The sequence below is a fragment of the Thunnus albacares genome, chromosome 8, assembly GCF_914725855.1.
Source record: "Thunnus albacares chromosome 8, fThuAlb1.1, whole genome shotgun sequence".
Classification (NCBI taxonomy): Eukaryota; Metazoa; Chordata; class Actinopteri; order Scombriformes; family Scombridae; genus Thunnus; species Thunnus albacares.
Genome location: NC_058113.1, coordinates 29,630,401 through 29,650,982, shown reverse-complemented (window position 1 = coordinate 29,650,982; position 20,582 = coordinate 29,630,401). Strand labels below are relative to the sequence as shown.

Genomic DNA, 20,582 nt, shown 5'->3' with positions numbered 1-20,582 from the left:
CACTGTTTATCAAGCAAAAACACCAACTATATCCTCTAATACGAGCTTCTCGAATGTGAGGATTTTCTGCTTCTCTCTAAGAAAGTCAGTGGGGTGTTTGCTCCCGTCACTCTGAACATAATGCATTTTTTTTTTTTAAGTGAAGGTGCCAGCTCCTTTGCTGAGTTGGAACGGTTGGGTAATGTTAGAAGCTGGAGATTTAAGGCTTGAGTGTTGGAGGTTTTTTTTCTGTTAGGGTGCCAAGGGACAGGGCAGGAGCCCAAAGGAACCAATAAGGTTTGACTGCCAGACCCTTCTCAAAAAAGCTCCCTGGATTGGCCAAGAGGTTTCTCTGATCTCTGAACAGTGCCCACCCCTGGCTTTGCACAAATCACTTTTGCTCCACATTTCACTGGGATATGTGGTGCAAAAGTGAGAGTGTGTGGAACTTGTTATTTGTGAGCAAAAAAAAAACAGCATTTGAGACTCGTAGCAGCAGATTCAAGCAGTTATTGACTTGTGTTTGTTCTAGACAAATATCCAAGAGAAAAAATGTATTTCTGAGAAAATATTCTACAGGTGTGCAACATATTGATTTGTGGATTGTACAAATTTTGTCCATGACTTCACATTATTTGCACCATATTCACTACAGCAACTGTAGCAAAAATGTGTTATGGGTTAATTTGTGATTCGTAGAAAAGCATTTGTGCACCTGCAATGAAGAATCTGAGTTCAAATTTACTGATACACATGTGAGACTACTTTACAACTACAAATTCCACTGTTGCAGGTGCTCAGTTGTTTTTGCCCCAATAATACCTTCAGACTGGAAGGCTGTTTTCACATTCTTCTGCTAAAGTGGAAAGTTTCTTTGTGCTCATTGAAAATGTGATTTTAAGGAGTGGGCCTATTCATAGATTCTGGACTTTTTAATGAGGTTTTCCCTCATTAAAAAGTCTAGATGACTACTAGATGTCATTTTAAAGATTTTAACGAGAGTATTGAACTTTTTTGTGGAAAAGCTATATCAGACACAAATTCTTATTGAGAGTAGAGTCATTTATATACATCTTAAAACATGTCTGGAGGAGGTTTTTAAGGGGCAGATAACTCTAGTTCACACGCCAACATAGTGGTTGGCGCTAATGCACCGTAACGGTGGTTTCCACCCGCCATAAAACCGAAAGAAAGAATAAAAAGACTTCAAGTTGCATTTTTGACTACATTTCCCACAAACCCCCGCGGCGCGTAATGGAAGATTACGTCCCGTGCGCGTCCAGCTTCCGGTTGAAGTGTTAAATGGATACATGACACAGTTGTTTGGGGGGAAAGCTATCTTTTGTAAAACCGTGAACGTCCACAAAACTACCGACGCGGGTTTTAACATCGTAACGGCTGACAGTCCCGTATAGAGTCGGCCGCGATGGAGGCGGTCCCGCGGATGCCCATGATCTGGCTGGATCTGAAGGAGGCTGGGGAGTTCCAGTTCAGCCCGTCCGTCAGGCAGGTGAGCTGGGTGGGGAACGGAGCAACAGGGCTGAAGTCGAAAGTCAAACAAACAAGGATTATGGACGACTGTATAACCCCATGAAGAAGCTAACGCTAGCTGACGCTGATACTAACTAACCGTTGGCTGTGACAGCTTGTCGGGAATACGAGAATTTCCCAGAACTGGTCGCTGGCCAGCTAGCTAAAGCCTGCAAATCCCTCCTGACCACCGCCTATTGTTTGCTAACGTTAGCTTCTTGTTAGATGATAAAACGGTACACGCTCAAGTTCATAATTAGCCATGAACTAAACTTAGAAATTCAGTGAATTCAGAGGTAAACAACTCTATAAAAATAACCAGCGTGGCTCCTCACGGCCCAGTCTGACTGCCGACATGTAAATAATAAACAGTGAGCTCATTGTCACATGCACCAGGTGCTCCAGAAATGAACCGTTATGATACCAACTCAAGAAGACGTTGGTGTAAACTCTGCCGTTTGTAGAGAGCTCAGAGAAACGTTGGCACATTTATTTTGGTCTTTGGCCCACATACAAAACAACTGTGGAGTAAATTGTCACTTTACTTTGGGAAAACGTATTGTTTGGATTCACTGAGTATGACAGGAAATTAAAGTTTATATTCACAAATCATAATTCTTGAGCAAAAGCCAAAACTTTTCAGAGCTGACTGTCTATATCAAACAATACATTTCTCATTTAACTCCCACAACCTTTACAACATAATTATTAAACTATTTATTTGTTTATTACAACCTTAAGTCCACTTGGCGTGTTAGTATGTAAGTTATAAACTGTAAACTTGTTGTACACTTGTTACCGTAAAGCTAAATTAGTATACCTGCTGCCAACAGGTATGGAAAATAACTAAATACATTCAATCAAGTACTGTAGTTAAGTACAATTTTAAGGAGTATTTTCATATTATGCTACTTTATACTTCCACTCCACTACATTTAAGAAGGAAATATTGTACTTTTTACTCCACTACATTATTTGACAGCTATAATAATAATATTATTACTAATAATAACAATAAACTTTATTTCTGTAGCGCCTTTCAAAACCAGAGTTACAAAGTGCTTCACAAAATAGAATATCATAAAATATAGGTGCAAAGATAGTGAACATAGAGAAAGTTACAATAAAACATAAGAAGAATGACATAAAAACGTTTGAGTCAACGGTATAAAAATATTATACAAATGCCAGTCTGTACAGGTGAGTTTTTAAAAGCTTTTTATAGAGTTAAAGCAGATGATCTCCTGTGTTTTAAGTCTGGACTGTGGAACTTTTAGCAACATTTGGTTCTCTGATCTGAGGGGTCTCGTTGCAGAATAAAGGGTTAAGTTTTCTAAAATGTAAAAGCGGAGCAAGACAATGATGCAACTGCTGCATTGTTAGGCAAGTAAATAATGAACTGCAGTCGTATAAGTGAGAGGAAATGAGGGAGCGTTGGTTTAACTTTGGCAGTATTTCTTGATTTTCTTGATTTGTTTCTTAGTTTATTTCTTTAGTTACTTCTTAAGTTCAAACTGTACATAAAAAAACATAATAACAAGTATAAATGACACTGCATTGTTAAAGATTAAACCAGTGGTTCCCAGACTTTTTTGCTTGTGGCTTACAAAATAATCAGAGAGTATTTGTGTCTCTTTGTCATGTTTTAGATGTCTATGAGTTGTTTCCAGTTCCACCAAAGAGACATTTCCCCTCTAAATTTCCCCTCACATGGTTTCAAATAAATAGCCTAAATGTTTGAGGTGAAACTCTCCAATATCTCACAAAAACTTAATCCAAATGTATGTAGCAGAACTGTATTTTTTCTTTCTTTCCTACCCAATCTATCATCTCAACACCCCTCAGATTGATCTCTTATAAAGGTCTTATAAAGCACTTCAGACTAGCTCCACATCCAACAGCTATACTTTTACTTAAGCAGGTTTTAAATGCAGGACTTTAACTTGTTTGTTTACATTGTGGTATTGATACTTTTCTTCCAACACTGGCTGCTAAAGGAAAGAAAACCGATTAAATCAACAGCATGACTTGTTCTCAAGCAGAGATACACATTTCATTTGCAAATCATTCTACAGTTACATCCACAGGAAAAAAAAAGAAAGCACCTGTCACGACTCTGACCTGAACCAATCAAATTGGTGTTCGGAGTTCCTGTTCCAAATGTCACGATAACATAACAAATATCCGAGGAAGATAATAAAAACAACATAAAACACAAGAGGAGATGTGGATGTTTTGATGATTTAATTCAGTCTGTCCTCCAGGAAAACTTCATGTGTGTGTGTGAAGTTCAGTACAGTAACATGATATGATCACGCAAGACGATATCAAAAAGGTGTTTGACAGTCAGACTGTTGGCTTTCAAAACACAAATTCAATATTCATTTTGAGACGTCATGATTTGCTGTTACAACACTGAGACGTACAATCAATCATTCACATCCTGCGTGTGTTTCACTCAGTTTCATCTTTATCTGGTGACCCATTTTCTTGCTCCTCCCTGAAGCAGATAAAATAACAGATCTTTGACCTCTCTAACTGGAATTCCTTAATATAATAATCCTGCAAGATGTTTTGCAACGGAGCATCGTCGTTCAAAAAACCTGCTGTGAAGAATGTTGCTACCTGAGATTCACGCTGTTAAATAAACTCTAGACAATGGTTTCATTCATGTGCGTTCATGCAGAACAATGAGTCATACAGGTTCATGTTGCGTGTCTTTTTGGCAAACACATATTACTTAGATTATCATTTAAGACTATATCTAAATTAGCTTATAATTTCCTTCATTTGCGCAGGGGGGCGAAGGACACAATTGTACATATTTACCAAGCGGATGTGGAAACAGGACAATGCCGGTCTTGTTGCTGTGTCATTGTGCATCTTTCCGGTAGCCATGTGACCTCTCCTGCTGCCATGATTTCATTATAAACAGAAACAGAAGCATCGGGGAAAAGATTGAGTATGTCTTCAGGGTTGTTTACCTCCTGACCTGGCATTAAGTCGCTTACTGCTTATTATGGTGGCTCATGAGGTCAGGGAAAGTCTTGGCAAAGCATGATGGGAGACTTTGAGAACCTGCAAGAGACTCTAATCTAATTTGTTCAAGACCAAAGATTAGCATAATGAATAATTAGCCAGTGTGTGTGTGTCTTCTAAACTGTTATCCTGCTTGTCAGATAGTATTAAATAAGATATTTATACCTTACAGAGTGTTGAGTCATAGTTTGTTTTGGATCTCATGTATTATAAATGCATTATTATGTATACTTTTTAAAATGCAACACGTTTACTTGCTTGTGTCTATATCTTCTCCTCTAGTTTATTTTGAAGAACTATGGAGAAAATCCGGATAATTACAACGAGCAGCTGAAGAAACTGGAGACGCTGCGGCAGGTAGGTGCAGTGAGACGACGGGGGATAATTTCCTTAATCTGTTGTGGCTCTGATTACCGTTCTGTAGGTTTCTTTTTGTGCAGTTTATGAATTGAAATGTATCGGTGAGTGTCAGATAAATGACAAAAAAATGAAGTTAAGTACCGTACAGTCTTGTTTGATTATATATATACCACTTTAATACAACAAACAAGACTTGCAAGTGTTTTGAGGGTTCAGTTCAGTTTCGAAAATCTGACGGTAAATATTAAAATGTTATCTGTACCTGCAGTTAAACCAGCAGTTTAAAGTCTGCTCAGGAGCCAGAATGATTTAATTTGCTTAATTTTCAATTTTATTTATTTATATAGCACCAAATCATAAGAAATGTTATCTCAGGGCACTTTTCACATTGAGCAGGTCTAGACTGTACTCTTCAAAGTTTCTGATGTTACATTGGTAAATAAAAAATCAAAGCACCTCAAAGCCCAATAATGTGTGAAAAAAAGTTCTGATAAATATAAAAAAATGCATCAAACTAACACACTATGCTTATTTTTCTAGTACCAGGCATTCATTGCCCCAAAGTTGAAGATCTAAAAATCAAAGACAGCAGCAGGAGAAACATTAATGATGCATTTCATCCAGTTTTACCAGTTTCAGTGTTATTACTGATACCTGTATTATTTCTGCTAATACAAGTCAGAATGAGCTACAAACATGTTTTTAATTTGTCTGCTGATGGAACAGATATGCATATTTTTTATAGTACTCACTTTATTGAATTTAGACAGAAAGCAACATTAAGTACATAACAAACACATTTAACCATCCTAACAGTCAGTCTGCACAACATAAACTACATTACAGGTCATTTGTGTTTTATGCACATAGCTGCAACCTGATGCATCAAGTCTGTTTTCTTCGCACACATAGCTAAGTAGATTTTTTTTTTTTTTTATCGGGCTATGAACACTGCCAAAACAGTTCTAGTGCACAGCAACACCAGGGCTCAACAGATCCAACACAAAGCAGACGTGCTGCTTTTGCAACACACACAGCCAGTGAAAACAAGGTATTATTAAGAACGTCAGCGCCCGGTTTCTCTTTCTCTTGGTTTGTTTCCACTTCTCCATTTTCTACTGGCTACTTGATATTGAAAATAAATCTCCTTTCTCTCTAATAATTGCACATTTTTAATCCCATCCACTCAAAACTGCATCTAGTGCTTCATAACTGCAGAACCCGCCATGAAGTAAGATGCCGTTGAGTTCATCAATGATGAGGATGTAATCATGAGTGTGTGCGGTCTTTCTTGAGACTTTATATGTCCTGGGGGACGTCCTAATGGTAGATGAGTAGAGTCAGATGCTAACAGCTAACAGCTGAATAATATCTGTTGTGTTTTCCACTCAGTGCTGGTGTTTCGGTGCCACGTTGCACATCCATCCTTCCTCTCATCCCAGTTATGGCTCAAGTCAACACTGACACACCTAAATATGAACTCTCCAGAAATGTCATGAAGAAAACGATCGATTCTAGACATCGAGTGCCAAAACGTTTTTTTTTTTTTTTTTTTTTTTTTTTTTTATTAAAGAAGGAACAACTGAGTTATTTCATTGTGTTTGCATAGATTCAGTTGCAACAAACAGCTGAAACACAGTGTTTGTGTGTGTTGTTCCGCAGGGCGCGGTGAATGTGACGAGGGATTTCGAGGGATGCAGCACACTGAGGAAGTACTTTGGCCAGCTGCATTACCTCCAGAGCCGAGTACCAATGGGAACGGGCCAGGAGGCTGCCGTGCCCATCTCATGGTAGAAACACACACACACACACACACACACACAGAAATAAATGGAAGCAGTACCATACAGTCCTGCAGAGAGTACTTTTCTTTGCCAGAACTCAAGAGCTCAATCTCAGAATCCATCGGCTATCTGCCTGAAAATGATTTAGCCTCTGGGGGCTTTGGGGGTTCTGGTTTAGCTAGCAGATATCCAAATATCTGGGCCAAGAGTTCATTATTAAATGATAGCCAATGGGTTCCAAAGTTGCATTTCGGCCAATGCGTTCTGCTTCTTTTGCTCTCCACATGGACTGTTTACCTGCATGAAACCAAAGCCTGCTAAAACATGATTGGTCAATGCTACTGGGACTACAAACGGAAACCAGAACGCTTCCAGTTCCAAAATCTTGTCCCCTTGCCTACAGATTCTGCCTTCATATGCAGATATCTGTTTATAGAGAATAGCTTGAGTTTATTTTAGCTTTGTATAGTTTGCTCTGGTTACAAATGTCCACTCACTGCCCTAAATGTTTATGTACAAACCAGTGTAATCCAGTGAAATATCTAATGATCAGTCCTCTGTTAAGACTGTGTCATTAGTCTTTAATTTATGCTTTTGTTGCAGTAGATTGGATAATAACTTCCTGTTGATTTTCCTTTTTGGTAAATATTTTTTTTTAAATCCCCCAGTGACATTTTCTTTCTCTAATGTGAATTAACAGCAGCATGAAAGCCTGTAAAATAAGATATTTAGCATATTAATATTTACCTGAGACATTTAATTTATAGCATGATTTATAAAATAGCCTCTAACTAGTATCTTATTTTGTAGTTGTAGTCTAATTTTTCAAATGGATATCTCATTTATGAATGATTACTGTTTACAATATCAATGTGTAAACACACTGAACTCCGTTGTGTTTTAATTGTAATATTTCCTTTTTTCTTTGTTACTGTTCAGGACTGAAATTTTCTCTGGAAAAACCGTCACTCATGATGACATCAGCTATGAGCAAGCCTGCATCCTCTATAATCTTGGTGAGTCAAGTCATGTGATGATTTATAGTTTTGTTTTCAACTTGAGCAGTTAAAGCAGTTAAATTTTCTAGTGTAAATTACCTTTGCAGGATAGCTGTAAAAAGCCTGAAAGATCAAATGAGATCTTTCAGATTCAGATTTTCTATATTTCTCTTCTTTCTCTCATTATACATAAAAGCATTGAGATACAGTTTAAATCTTAATCTCCAAACCCCACTGAATGTATCTGTGGATTCTCCGTAGGGGCCCTGCACTCTATGTTGGGAGCCATGGATAACAGGGTATCTGAGGAGGTAAGACACACAAACACACACTCACAACAAACTTGCACATGTACTGTACATACACACAGTCTCACTGACTCTCTGCTCTCCGTCCAGGGGATGAAAGTGTCGTGCACACACTTCCAGTGCTCCGCCGGGGCTTTCTCCTACCTGAGGGACCATTTTAGCCACAACTTCAGCGTGGACATGAGCCACCAGATCCTTAATCTCAACATCAACCTTATGCTGGTAGGTTACATACTTGCATATATACACACACATACACGACCACACATAAAAATAAAGGTCTGATCACCCTGTGTGTGCCTCCCAGGGCCAGGCTCAGGAGTGTCTTCTGGAGAAGTCCATGTTGGACAACAGGAAAAGTTTCCTGGTCGCTCGCATCAGTGCTCAGGTTGACTTCTTACTTTTAAATATGAGTTTCATTCAATTATATCACATGAGTTGTTAAAAATGTGAGGGGTTAATAACTCTGGCTGTGGTGCTGCAGGTGGTGGATTACTATAAAGAGGCCTGCAGGGCTCTGGAGAACTCGGAGACGGCCTCGATGCTGGGAAAGGTCCAGAAAGACTGGAAGAAACTGGTTCAGATGAAGATCTACTACTTTGCTTCTATTGCACATGTGAGTCAAGCGGAAGGGAAGGGGAAAGAGAGAGCGGTTGTGTGTTGTATTAATGTGTGTATGAACATGTCTGTGTGTTTATAGATGCACACACACACACACACACACACACACCTTCGTCCTTTGTCTCAGTTTTTCTCTCTCTCAACAGCTCCATATGGGAAAACAGGCTGAGGAGCAGCAGAAGTACGGAGAGCGGGTAGGACCAAAGTTTCACATGGAGGAATTTTTTTCCCTCCACAGGGTGCTGCGGCTTTAATCTGTGCTGTCATTACTGTTTGTGTATATAATGTTTGTTGCATTGTTGCTGACAGGAATTAAGTCCTTCCATGAATTTGTGAACAATAGTTCCCACAAGAATTGTGAAATCTTTTTTCAAACCCAATTTTTCTGCAAAACCGGAAAAATATCTTGTCAAGTTCAATGCTGTTTTCAATATATAAATAGTTCAATTCAGAACTACTTTTAAAAGCCAAATAAACAAACAATCTTCCTTGTAACTACGCTGGAACTCGTCTTCTAAAGCAGCTCTTACCTCCACGCTGTGCATCGCTCTCAACAAGATTCTGCAGTTGACCTAAACCTAACTAGTCAGCAGGGCCACATGACATGTTGAAAGCTCTAACGTTACCTTATAGACTAAATTCAGGGGGGAAGAATCACAGAAGCACATTCAGCTTCTCAGTCTGAACAGGCGAACGGTTACTGACACAAACACTCACAAACAGGCTTTCTTGAGATCCCAGAAAGAAACATATTAAATATCATGATTATCAGCAAATTCTTTCAACAGTCTGAATTTTGCAAAGCAGGTTTGCAGTTTTTAAATATTACCACAATTTATGTCAAATTAAACACAAAAATGTTCGTAAATTTTAGCTCAGTAATTTTGGGCCACAATAATCATACAAACTTGTTTAGCTACTGTATTTATTGTTATTGTAAGTTGCTTCTCCATCAGCTAAATGCCTGAAACACAACATGTATTTTTTTACGGTTGTCCACTCTCCTGCATTTCTTCTTCTCGCTTATGTAAATTCTCTTTTTCCAACAGTTGGCGTACCTCCAGAGCTCCTTGGACAAACTCAATGAAGCCATCAAACTGGCCAAGGTAAAAAAATGGAGATACTCTTCAGCAACATGTTAGCGTCACTGTAAACTGTTTGGTGTGCATGTTGTTGTATAAACTAAACTCTCCTCTGGCTTGTCTCGGTACAAACAGGGTCAACCTGATAGTGTGCAAGACGCCTTGCGGTTCACCATGGATGTTATCGGTGGAAAGTGAGCATCTGATGTCTGATGTTATGTCCCAGTTATGACATTTTCATAGTTTCACTAGTGATCAAACCCCGAAGAGAATGAGTAAAAATGTTTCCTTTGAACTTTTAGGTTTAATTCTGCTAAAAAGGACAATGACTTCATCTATCACGAGTCGGTTCCATCTCTGGAAACTCTGGCCTCCGTCAAAGGTAACAGGAAGATTCAGTGTGTTCAGTGTATTTACACTTTATCACTTTATCACTTTGTTCATGCAAATCTGATTTTGCATATAGATGAATTTTGCTGAATGTATGTGTGCAGAAGGCTATGAATAGCTTCTGAGTTTAAGTTCCTGTTTGACTCAAACTTGGCACACCCGCGTTTACTGTGACATCCTGTAGATTATAAGTGTGTGACTAAGCAGGTTTCACCAACATAACAGCCTGAACTTTTACATGTATTTTGGTGACTTAAGTGACTCTGATACAGTTTGTTTTCATCAGGTCATACCAGAGCAGCCTGTGATGCTGCAGCCACATTTATGTATTTGAAGCCAGACTTCATGCACAGTCAAACTCAAATTTGTAAAATAATCTCTGTGGTAGCAGGTTTAAAAAAAAATCAGTGTAGATAAATTTAATGTATAAAACCCTAATATGCTTTTAAGAATAAGGCAAAAAACTCCATGAAAAGCCTTTTTTTAAAATCTTGATTTAATCAGTCTCATTGAGATTGAGATCTCTCTTTCAAGAGAGACATGAGAACAAACAACATTTATAATCAGACAAGCACACAATCAACAAAGAATTAGTAAAAACAGTTACAAGTGTCATAAAAAATATCAGATAATAAAGTTTTTTAAATCTCCAAGGGGTATGAAAGACTCTAGATTGAGGGCAGTTTGCAGTTCATTCCAAGATTTCAATATAAAAGTGCACAGTACCTGAAACCAGTTCCTCAATGATGAGTAGGTATGTGAAGGATATCTGAGGTTAAGTAGTCACTGGATCTTTAACAGGTAAAAAAAAGCAGAACCTTCTGTTGATGCTTTTATTTTTTTAAAAAAGCGTATGTGTTATTCTGCTAGTAAAAGCAAACACTCTGCCCTTCCAGGTGCCCCACTGGTGAAAGCTCTTCCAGTCAATCCCACTGACCCCAGTGTCACTGGACCGGACCTGTTTTCCAAGCTGGTGCCCATGGCAGCCCATGAAGCCTCTTCTCTGTACAGGTATGTACCTTCACTAGGTGTTAGACACATGTTAGTGTGTTCAGCATATATATATACAGTATATAGAAAGAGAGTTCATGTCTGTGTTGACGGTTCTGTCTCGTGTTCTTCCAGTGAGGAGAAGGCGAAGCTGCTGAGAGACGTCATGGTCAAGATTGAAAGCAAGAACGAAACACTAGAGTGAGTTTGTGTTTAACTGTGCACGAGGATTAATAATTCAGCTGCTAATTATGGACTTTTTACTTGCAGAAGAAATAAACTTAAGTGATGACATAAAGCCATATATTCATTATGATAAAAAATGACAAATTTTGACAATCCTGTCTTTTTGAATGATGGAAATGTGCAATACATGGGCACAAAAATACACATTTCATTGTGCGATCTGGTAAATGATTGCATGTGTAATGTGTCTTCATATGTTCTCATCTGCAGTTGATATTTTGAATCATCATGGCCATAAACAAGAAGAACATTGGACATCTCACTGCCAGAACAAACAGGAGATGTTTATGGGGATGTTTTTCTTTTCTTCTCTTTCTTCTCCTCTTGCAGACAGTTCATGGACTCTCTGGGCTTGGAGCCCGAGTCTGTAGACAACCTGGACATGTACAGCCACATCCCCCCGGTCCTAATGGAGAAGTGTGCTGCTCTCAGCGTCCGACCCGACACTGTCAAGAGCCTCATCCAGTCCATGCAGGGTCAGCAGCAATGCACACACACACACACAGTCGCACACACACAGAGCAGACAACAGCAATACAATGTTTGTAGTGTTTTACTGTGAGAGTGCAGAGGATAGACGGTGAAGAAATAATAGCCGATCACTGTTTGTTTGTCATTGTTTTCCCAGCCATGACAACTAAGGCGGTGCCATGTCAATAAACTTTCAACTTTCTTTAACGATGAAAAAATCATGATTTACGACACACTGTAATTGTTTCTAACTAGCTAAAAGAGATTCATTATACAATAAGCCACCGGAGAAAAACCCTGACTGTTTTGAAAAATCACTTGAACAGTACTTTTAATCTTCCAATTACATGAATCATTACCTCAAATTTTCACAGTGAGAATGTTTAAATTTTTATGAGTTTTTAACATTGAGGGATGTAAATTCTCAGAATATGTGTCTGAGCTTTAGAAGAACAGGTCCAATGATGTATGCAAAGTTTATTCTACATTTTCATTGCAAATTATTGAATAAAATAGCAATAAATCTTCATGTCAGAATACTAAAACTATTTCAAACATAGTTTATGAACAGCATTTTAAAAGTCTTAACGAGTGCCCTCATGTCCACATTGATATTGTTACACTTCTTTGCACAAATACTCATGTATAAATTCGAAAATGGGCCATTTTACTGTTAGTTTACTTATAAACGCTTCTGTGTAACTAATGTCTCTCACATTCCTCGCCTCTGTAGTGCTCTCAGGTGTCTTCACTGATGTGGAATCCTCACTGAAAGAGATCAGAGACGTCCTCGAGTCAGACGAGACCGGCGAGCAATCCCTCCAGGAAGTTGGTGGCCCTCCTGCTGGCGAGGTGCACCCAGCGGCGCAGGCCCAGGCTCTGGCTGAGATCCGCAGGGACCTGGAGAAATACATGGAGGCCCACGAGAAGGCCAGTTTCACCAACACAGAGCTTCACCGGGCCATGAACCTGCACATCAGCAATCTGCGTCTGCTGGGTGGACCACTGGAAAGTCTGAGAGATGCCTTGCCCCGACCCCAACTCAGCGAAGGTGAGGGTGTGTTTGATGGGTTAAACAGTATAATTTTAAAAATATAATTAAGATTTATGAATGTAACCCTGTGTGTGTGTGTATATGCAGAGGAGGTAGCAGGGCTGCAGTGTATGAAGCGGATCCTTGGGAAAGTTCAGGAGATGAGGGAACAGCGAGGCTCTTTGGAGAAACAGCTCCGTGACCTCATCCAGCAGGACGACATCACTTCCATCCTCGTCACCACAGAAAGGGCCGACATGAAGGTATGTGGCTGCACACGGTTCCCCTCCACACAAACATGCAGATTGAGAAGAAAAATGAAAGCTAGAATGATTCATGGATGAGTCTGCATGCTTAAAATGCACCAATTGAAAAATAGAAGTTGCTAAATGTTGCCTTGACAATTTTGAAGATAAGAAAAACAACAATTAATCACCAAAATTTTTTTTTACCAATATATAAGAAACCTCTAACTAACCTGTGTCCTTCCAGCGTATCTTTGAGGAGCAGCTGAAGAAGTACGAGCAGGTGAAGGTCTACATTGACCAGAACCTGGCAGCTCAGGAGAACATCCTGAAGGCCCTGACCGAAGCCAACGTCCAGTACGCCTCAGTTCGCAAGGGCCTGAGCCAGACTGAGCAGCAGTGGAACAGCACCGTCCAGGGACTGGTTGGGTCATACGAAGCCTACGAGGACCTGATGAAGAAGTCGCAGGAGGGGAAGGAGTTCTACGATGACCTGGAGGCCAAAGCGTCACATCTGCTGGAGAGAGCGAAGACCCTCTGCCAGACCAGGGCGGAGGAGAGGAAGCCCATTCTGGAAAAGTAAGGACATTGAAACAAATTAAGTTTTATTATTAGGAATTTCAGTTAAAAAAAAGTTTAAAAAACTGAATTCAACAAACCTAATTTGAGTGGTTACCATGGCAACGAGGCTTTGAGCTCTGCCATGTCACACAGTCAGACCCTTCGCTCATGTTTTGTCATGCATTTGCTATCAAATTAACAGTATGTTGACTACATTTTGTCATTTTTCTAAAGAAAAAGTTATAAACTATACAAATATGACCTCATGGAAGAAGGTTCAGCTTCCCTTTGCTAATGGTGAAAACTTCTGTTTACATCCCTGATTTTCATGATGTACCCCTGCTCTCTCTTGTTTGTCTGCTCTTCAGAGACACGCAGAAAAAGCCCCCGGCAAGGCCTACAGCAGCGAAGCCCTCCTTGAAGCCAAAGGCTCCAGATGTCGACTCTGCCTGCTCTAGCCTGGAGGACCCAGAATTGGCCCAGCTTAGTGCAGCCATCTTGGCCCTGGGTGGTGATCTACCAGAAGATCTCCGCAGCCTCCCACCCGACATTCCTTCCCTCCCCACCGCTGCAGCTCGTCTGCCTGGTCCTGAAGCCTTCCTTCCCCCTGGTGCTAACCTTGGCGGCAGCAGTTCTCTGCCTTGGCCTGGTGCTCCAGCTGCTGGTCTTCCTCGCTTCCCTGCCAACCTGCCACCTCCAGAGCTCCTGGCCCGGATCGCTCAGTTTCCTACTTCTGGGGCTCTAGCATCACAGGGACCTATGCCACGTGGACCCCTCCCTCAAATGACTCCACAGATGCCTCCACAAATGCCAACTCAGGCAGCAGTGTCAGGTTACAGGCCACATGCCCCACAACCTGGACCTGTTGCCCCTGCACCAGTCCGGCCCTCAACCACCACTGTAGATAGTATCCAGGCCCCTATCCCCAGCTATGCCTCTACACCACACCACCCTGTCCCACCAGCAGCCTCAACTGGCTATACTGTACCCCCACAGATGGGTGCCTACCCCCAGTTCATTCCCCAACCAGGGATACCCATGCAAGGCCCAGCCCAAAGTCCTGCACCCCAACCACAGCAACAGAAGCAGCCACAGCAGTACCCCCAGCCTGTTGGACAACCATTGCCTCAGGGGTACCAGGCTGGTCCGAGGGCTATTCCTGGCCCTCACCCTTCTCTCCACCCACAGCAAACATACCCACATGGATATATGCCCCCGCAGCCTGGTGTTCCTCCCCAGTACCAGCAGCCATTCCCAGGTCAGCTGCATCCACATCAACAAAATGGCTATCAGCCCCGGCCTCAGATACCCCAAGGCTACCAGACTCCACAGGGCTATGTACCCCAGCAGCACCCTCAGATGATGCCAGGCTCCATGCCAAGACCACCTCAGGGCCAGATGCCACCTCAAACAGCACATCCACCCACAACTTCTCAGCCAGCACCCCCTGCATCTCAAGCCTACCTTCCCCATCCCAACCAACAGATGCCCCCTGGACTCCCTCACCACATGTTGCCACAACAGCAACAAATCTCAATGCCCCCCAATACACAGCAGATTCCACCTCATCCACAGATGCAGATACCAGGTGGTCCCAGAGCACAAATGCCCCCCACAAGTCAGCCAATGCCTCCAGCCTCACAGAATTACATGCCCCCCACTAGCCAGCCCATTCACCCTAACATGCGCCCACAGATGCCTCCTGCCTCACAACCTCATGTGGTTCCTGGTCCTCAGGTCCACTTGCCAAGGGGCCCAATGCCTCAAATGCCCTCCAATACACTCCCCCCGCAGCATCACCCCCACCCTGGACAACCCCCTATACAAAACATGCCCCAGCAACCCATACGGATGCCCGGACAACCCCAGGTTCAGCCCCCTTACCCTGGGGGAGTATGCTACCCTGGAGGGGCACCAATGATGCCTCAACAGCCCCTGGCACCACAGCCTGCGGCTTCCCAACAACCTCAGGCTCCTCTTCCCATGACCCATCCGCAGCCTTCTACTATGTACCCTTCAGCTCCAGGAGCTAATGTACCCCCAAGTGCCCCACAGCAACCCACTGCCATGGGCCCACATGGTCCACACGTTCCCCCCACTCAGCACATGATCCAACCCTCTCCTGGAGGTCCTTCACCGGCTCAACCACCTGTTCCTCCTTCCCCTTCGCCTTCCCCCTCCCCATCTCCTTCCCCAGGTCCTACTTCTCTGGGTCTGAACCCCCAGCAGAGACCCACACCAGCCCCCACCCCTGGAAGCACAGTTCCTCCAACTCTTCCCTCCCCCTCTGCTGTCTCTCCCTCCACGTCACTGTTTCAGCGCCAGAACTCAAGCACAGATGATCTCCTCTCCTCTAGCCCAGAGAGCCAACCTGGAGGCACCAAGGCCCCCACCAATGTCCTCCAACCTACCAAAGCTGACCCACAGGATGGGGATCGTCGAAAGAAGAGCTCCCAGGGACTTCTCCTCATCCACGGTGACCCATACCAAGCTCCAGAACGTGTCGCCCATCTTTACGGCGAACTGGAACGTTACAGAGCCCAAGTAGAATCCCTTGAGCACCCTTCAGAGCATGAGGGTGGCCTGTCGGTGCTGGACGCCCGCTGGAAAGAGCTCCAGGACCAGCAGGAGAAGGACGCCCGGCAGCTCTCTATCGCTATTGCCCGCTGCTACACCATGAAAAACCGTCACCAGGATGTCATGCCCTATGACCTTAACCGTGTGGTGCTGCAATCAGGCAAAGATGACTACATCAACGCTAGCTATGTGGAAGACCTGTCACCGTACTGCCCACGCCTTATTGCCACACAAGCGCCACTCACCGGCACAGCAGCAGACTTCTGGCTGATGGTGTATGAGCAGAAGGTGTCACTGGTAGTCATGCTGGTTTCAGAGCAGGAGCTGGATAAGGTACTGGGTTTATAATTACTGAAAATTCTTTGTATTGGGATTGACACATTTATAATCTTGACTATAGAAAGGATGTTTTGTATTTTCTGTTCTGTTTTTAATTATTATATTTTACATTTTAAGTTCTTTTTCAATCTTTCAACACAGATCCTATAGATACCCACTGTACATGTAATTTACTCATTCTTTACCTGCTCTGTTGTTCCCTTTTGTGGGTTTAACTCCCGTCTTCTCAATCTCTCCCAGGGAAAGGTTCTGCGCTACTTCCCAACGGAGCGCGGCCAGCAGCTCTCTCAGGGACCAATCACACTTAGCCTAACCACGCAGAAGACAACACCGACCCATGTGGAGCGCATGATCAGCCTGCAGTACCGTGACCAAAGCCTGAAACGCACGGTCGTCCATCTCCAGTTCACCTCCTGGCCAGAGCTGTAAATCGTTTTTTTTATTACTTCCTGTAGACAAACGAGTAGCTCTGAACATTTGTTGATTGTCCTGTAGGGAGTCATCATTATAACCTAATAAGGTAATTTCATTTAGGCCTGAGGACTCATCATTTCCTTATATTTCTCATCAGGGGGCTTCCTGACAGCAAGAGCAACCTGCTGCGGTTCATCCAGGAGGTTCATGGACACTACCTCCACCAGAGGCCCTTACATACACCCATTGTGGTGCACTGCAGGTGAGTGTGTGTCTGACAATTTCTCTAAATTTCTAAAACCAACAATCCAAGTAATTTGTACATGTGTGTGTGTGGAGGTGAGAAAGCTCTCTTGATTTAATTCTTTACACAACTATTTCTGTAGTTTTTCTTGTGTACAGAAGAGTGTAACACTATGAACGCCTTCGAGGAGAGACTGTCTGAAAATGTGAGCCGTTATCCTCATATTTGAATGTTTATCACGTCTCACCACTCTGTGACTGCCAATTTTTAACCTTGCCTTCGAGTGTGTCTGTCACAACAACTATAAACTTTTTTGCCTCCTCAGGTGGTCAGAATATAATGAAACTATAACACATCACAATTCTAAAAATACCCCAAAACATTCAGTCAGGAGAGGAAGTAGTTTTTGCAGCAATGATTTGAATTCATAGAGAGACCATATTTCTCAGTTTTAGATCTACTTGCACAAGATTCGAGGCAGATGAAGCAGCATTCATACGTTTTTCAAATAGAGATAGAGACAATATATGTCTGAGCAACATTCAGTGTTTAAAGAAAAGTGGCGTCAATTAACCTGCACACCTTCCGTCTCAGCTCGGGTGTCGGACGCACCGGCGCCTTCTGCCTGCTGTATGCGGCGCTGCAGGAGCTGGAGGCAGGAAACGGGATCCCAGACCTTCCACTGCTTGTAAAGAAGATGAGACAACAGAGGAAGAACATGCTACAGGAGAAGGTCAGATACACAAAAGGAATCTGGAGTCGTGTTTGGGGCTCATATTTGATTTATAGCATACGTTTAAAGCTACACTAAGCAGGTTTGCACCAGTGCCAGCAAGAGGCCATTTTAATTGAATGTGACATAAATTTCCTCTTAGTGGCTGATAGTTGAATAGACAGTTGTTGGATGAGGCTCTAGCACTTCCTCCTACATGGTTTATCTTCTCTTTTCTTGACTATACTGATTCCTATGTGATAAGAATATTAATTTTGATGTCCTGGATAGGGGTGACTGCAGTGTCTATTTTAGTGCCACTTTGAGATGTACGCTGATAATATAGGTGCACTGTTCCAGATAAAACCTTCATCACCCAGAAACCTTAGACTGAACATCTCTAAACCTTATATATCTTATTATATATAATATCAAGATACATATGATTTACATTAAAAATAAAGAACCCAACTATGTGATGTAAATACAGTGTAGCCACATAAAAGTCAAGCTTCATGTTAACATCCTCCTGTGTTTTGTCTCCAGCTGCACCTGAAGTTCTGCTATGAGGCAGTGTTGAAGCACGCGGAGCAGGTCCTTCAGCGACACGGCATCACTACCGCCACCTGCAGCAAGAACACCAACTCTGCAGCCACAAAGGTTTGACACTCATCTGGTCCAAAACTCTTATTTAGGTGGAAAAAATTGTTAAACTGGCTTTAGATTCCCAGCATCTGTTGTCAGTAGACGTGACCAGCTTTCAGTATGTAGTTTGAAACCCGACCCGACCCTCAGTGTGTCCCATAATTCAAAGCTGTTAGGAGAGTTGTAATAGTGGTGTAGTCTTTAAATCTCAGTCCCTGGTTGGTCCAATCTGTTCCATTATTTGTAGCTGGGCTTTAATGTTCTATTTGCTTATGTTTTGCACTCCTGATTGTTCCAAAGGGATTCTACGAGCTCTGGTCAGACGAGGTACTCCTTTTATTTTCAGTAGAGCTGTTAACAGCAGATTGAGGGACTTAGTCTTCTGTGAATGTCTCTCGTTATTTTAACCTTTCTTCCTTTTCTGAACCTTCTCTCTGCAGCCTTACCCCAGACAGGAGTCCCAGCAGGATATCGTCCTCGGCGGTGACATGCCCATCAGCTCCATCCAAGCCACCATCGCCAAGCTCAGCATCCGGCCGCCCAGCGCCACAGACCCAGCCATGGAGGCCGGCGGCCCCTGTGGCCTGGAAGAGCAAGCTGTTCCCATCTTATCTGACTTAGACTCGCTGTGTGACGTCCAGCCCCTCCAGGACATCTGTCCCGCCACAGATCCTCACCCCCCCTCCTCCTTCAGCCCACCTATCTCCTCCCCCGCCCACTCGCCACCACCGCCCAACGGCCTGGATGCCGTCTCCCCCTCCACGCCACCCGCAGACAACCACCAACCAGTCCCAGACGCTGCTCCCAGCGTCAGCCCGCCTCCCGCTTCCTCTGCTCCAGCTCCTTCATCCTTGGAGCTGCTGGCCTCGCTGACGCCCGAGGCCTTCTCCATGGAGGGCGGGGGCAAGGGGAAGCAGCGTGTGACCAAGCAGAGCTTCCTGCAACCGGCGGAGGGTCAGGGTCTCCACGGGACCCGGGGGGAAGAAGGTGACGACCCGCTCAGTAGCCTGGACCCCCTCTGGAGCCTCAACAAGCACTGAGACGAGTCCACCACAGATCGCTGCCTTTCTCACTTCTTCACCACCAGGTGTCATCGGAGGCCTGGAGCTCTTTCTAATCCTGCTTTGAAGATGAAGAACACGCTGAATCCTGGGAGACATTGTAGTAGTGTTGATTACCAAGACGTGCCTGGTGGCAGACGGTATGGGGGTTCAGTTTGACGTTGGGTGTATTTCCACTGCTTTAGGGGTGTGATACCTGAAACACAAAAACACACTAGCTTCTCCTTCCATCACTGCTGGCTTGTGGGACCAGATCACTATGCACTCGTCTGTATCCGTTCATTCCTTCTGTCGCTCTTTGCTGCTTTTCTTTCGATGTCTGTGATGGATGGAACCTATTCTGCACTTCCAGCACCAGATCTGGCTCCCCCCCCCCCCCCCCCCCCCCCCCCCCCCTCCAAAAAAAAAAAATCCCAGCATGCACTCCACTATCATAGCACCTTTTAGCAGGTGGTCGACAAGGCAACACCAGGTTGTGACTGCGTTTGGCTGCTCCTGTCTGCACTGGTATGTGATGGTTTTAATGACTGGAATAATGGATGCATGGAGTTGCAGGCAGATGGAAGGAGCTGGGTGGAGCTTTTGTAAAGACACAACACACACACACCCCCACCCCACCCCCAACTCAATCATTGCGTGTAGCTCAGTCGTTATGGTAACACAGAGCAGCAAACAAATCAGCACGTCTTAACAAGTTGATTATTTTTCTTTGTCTGTAACACTGTAAATATCTTGAATAAAGTTAGACTTATTCCAACATTCACTAATCATCCATTATTGTAAAAAATATCAAATAAAACCAGTAGACAGCCTGTTGTGGTATCAAAGCCTCTTTATTTGAAAATTAGTACAAAGTCTCGTGCTTTTTTTTGTGTTACAAAATGGTAAATAAGTTACCTCCACTACTACAGCCTGCGTAGATTGTAGCCAGCCAATGAAGGGAGGAGGGGAGG

General features: G+C 43.1%; 1 protein-coding gene across 1 annotated transcript; it reads left to right on the top strand.

The window, feature by feature from the left end:
• Positions 1–1,173: 1,173 nt before the first annotated feature.
• On the top strand, positions 1,174–20,017 carry ptpn23a (protein tyrosine phosphatase, non-receptor type 23, a). Its single transcript, XM_044360354.1, has 24 exons — positions 1,174–1,489; positions 4,831–4,905; positions 6,571–6,698; positions 7,632–7,708; positions 7,952–8,001; positions 8,089–8,220; positions 8,306–8,386; positions 8,483–8,614; positions 8,766–8,813; positions 9,669–9,725; positions 9,837–9,895; positions 10,004–10,083; positions 10,988–11,102; positions 11,217–11,282; positions 11,658–11,803; positions 12,532–12,849; positions 12,940–13,094; positions 13,324–13,655; positions 14,006–16,547; positions 16,794–16,978; positions 17,125–17,229; positions 17,806–17,944; positions 18,470–18,583; positions 19,009–20,017. The coding sequence occupies exons 1-24, from the start codon at positions 1,406–1,408 to the stop codon at positions 19,606–19,608; spliced, it is 5,820 nt and encodes a 1,939-aa protein (XP_044216289.1). The 5' UTR covers positions 1,174–1,405; the 3' UTR covers positions 19,609–20,017.
• Positions 20,018–20,582: the final 565 nt, after the last annotated feature.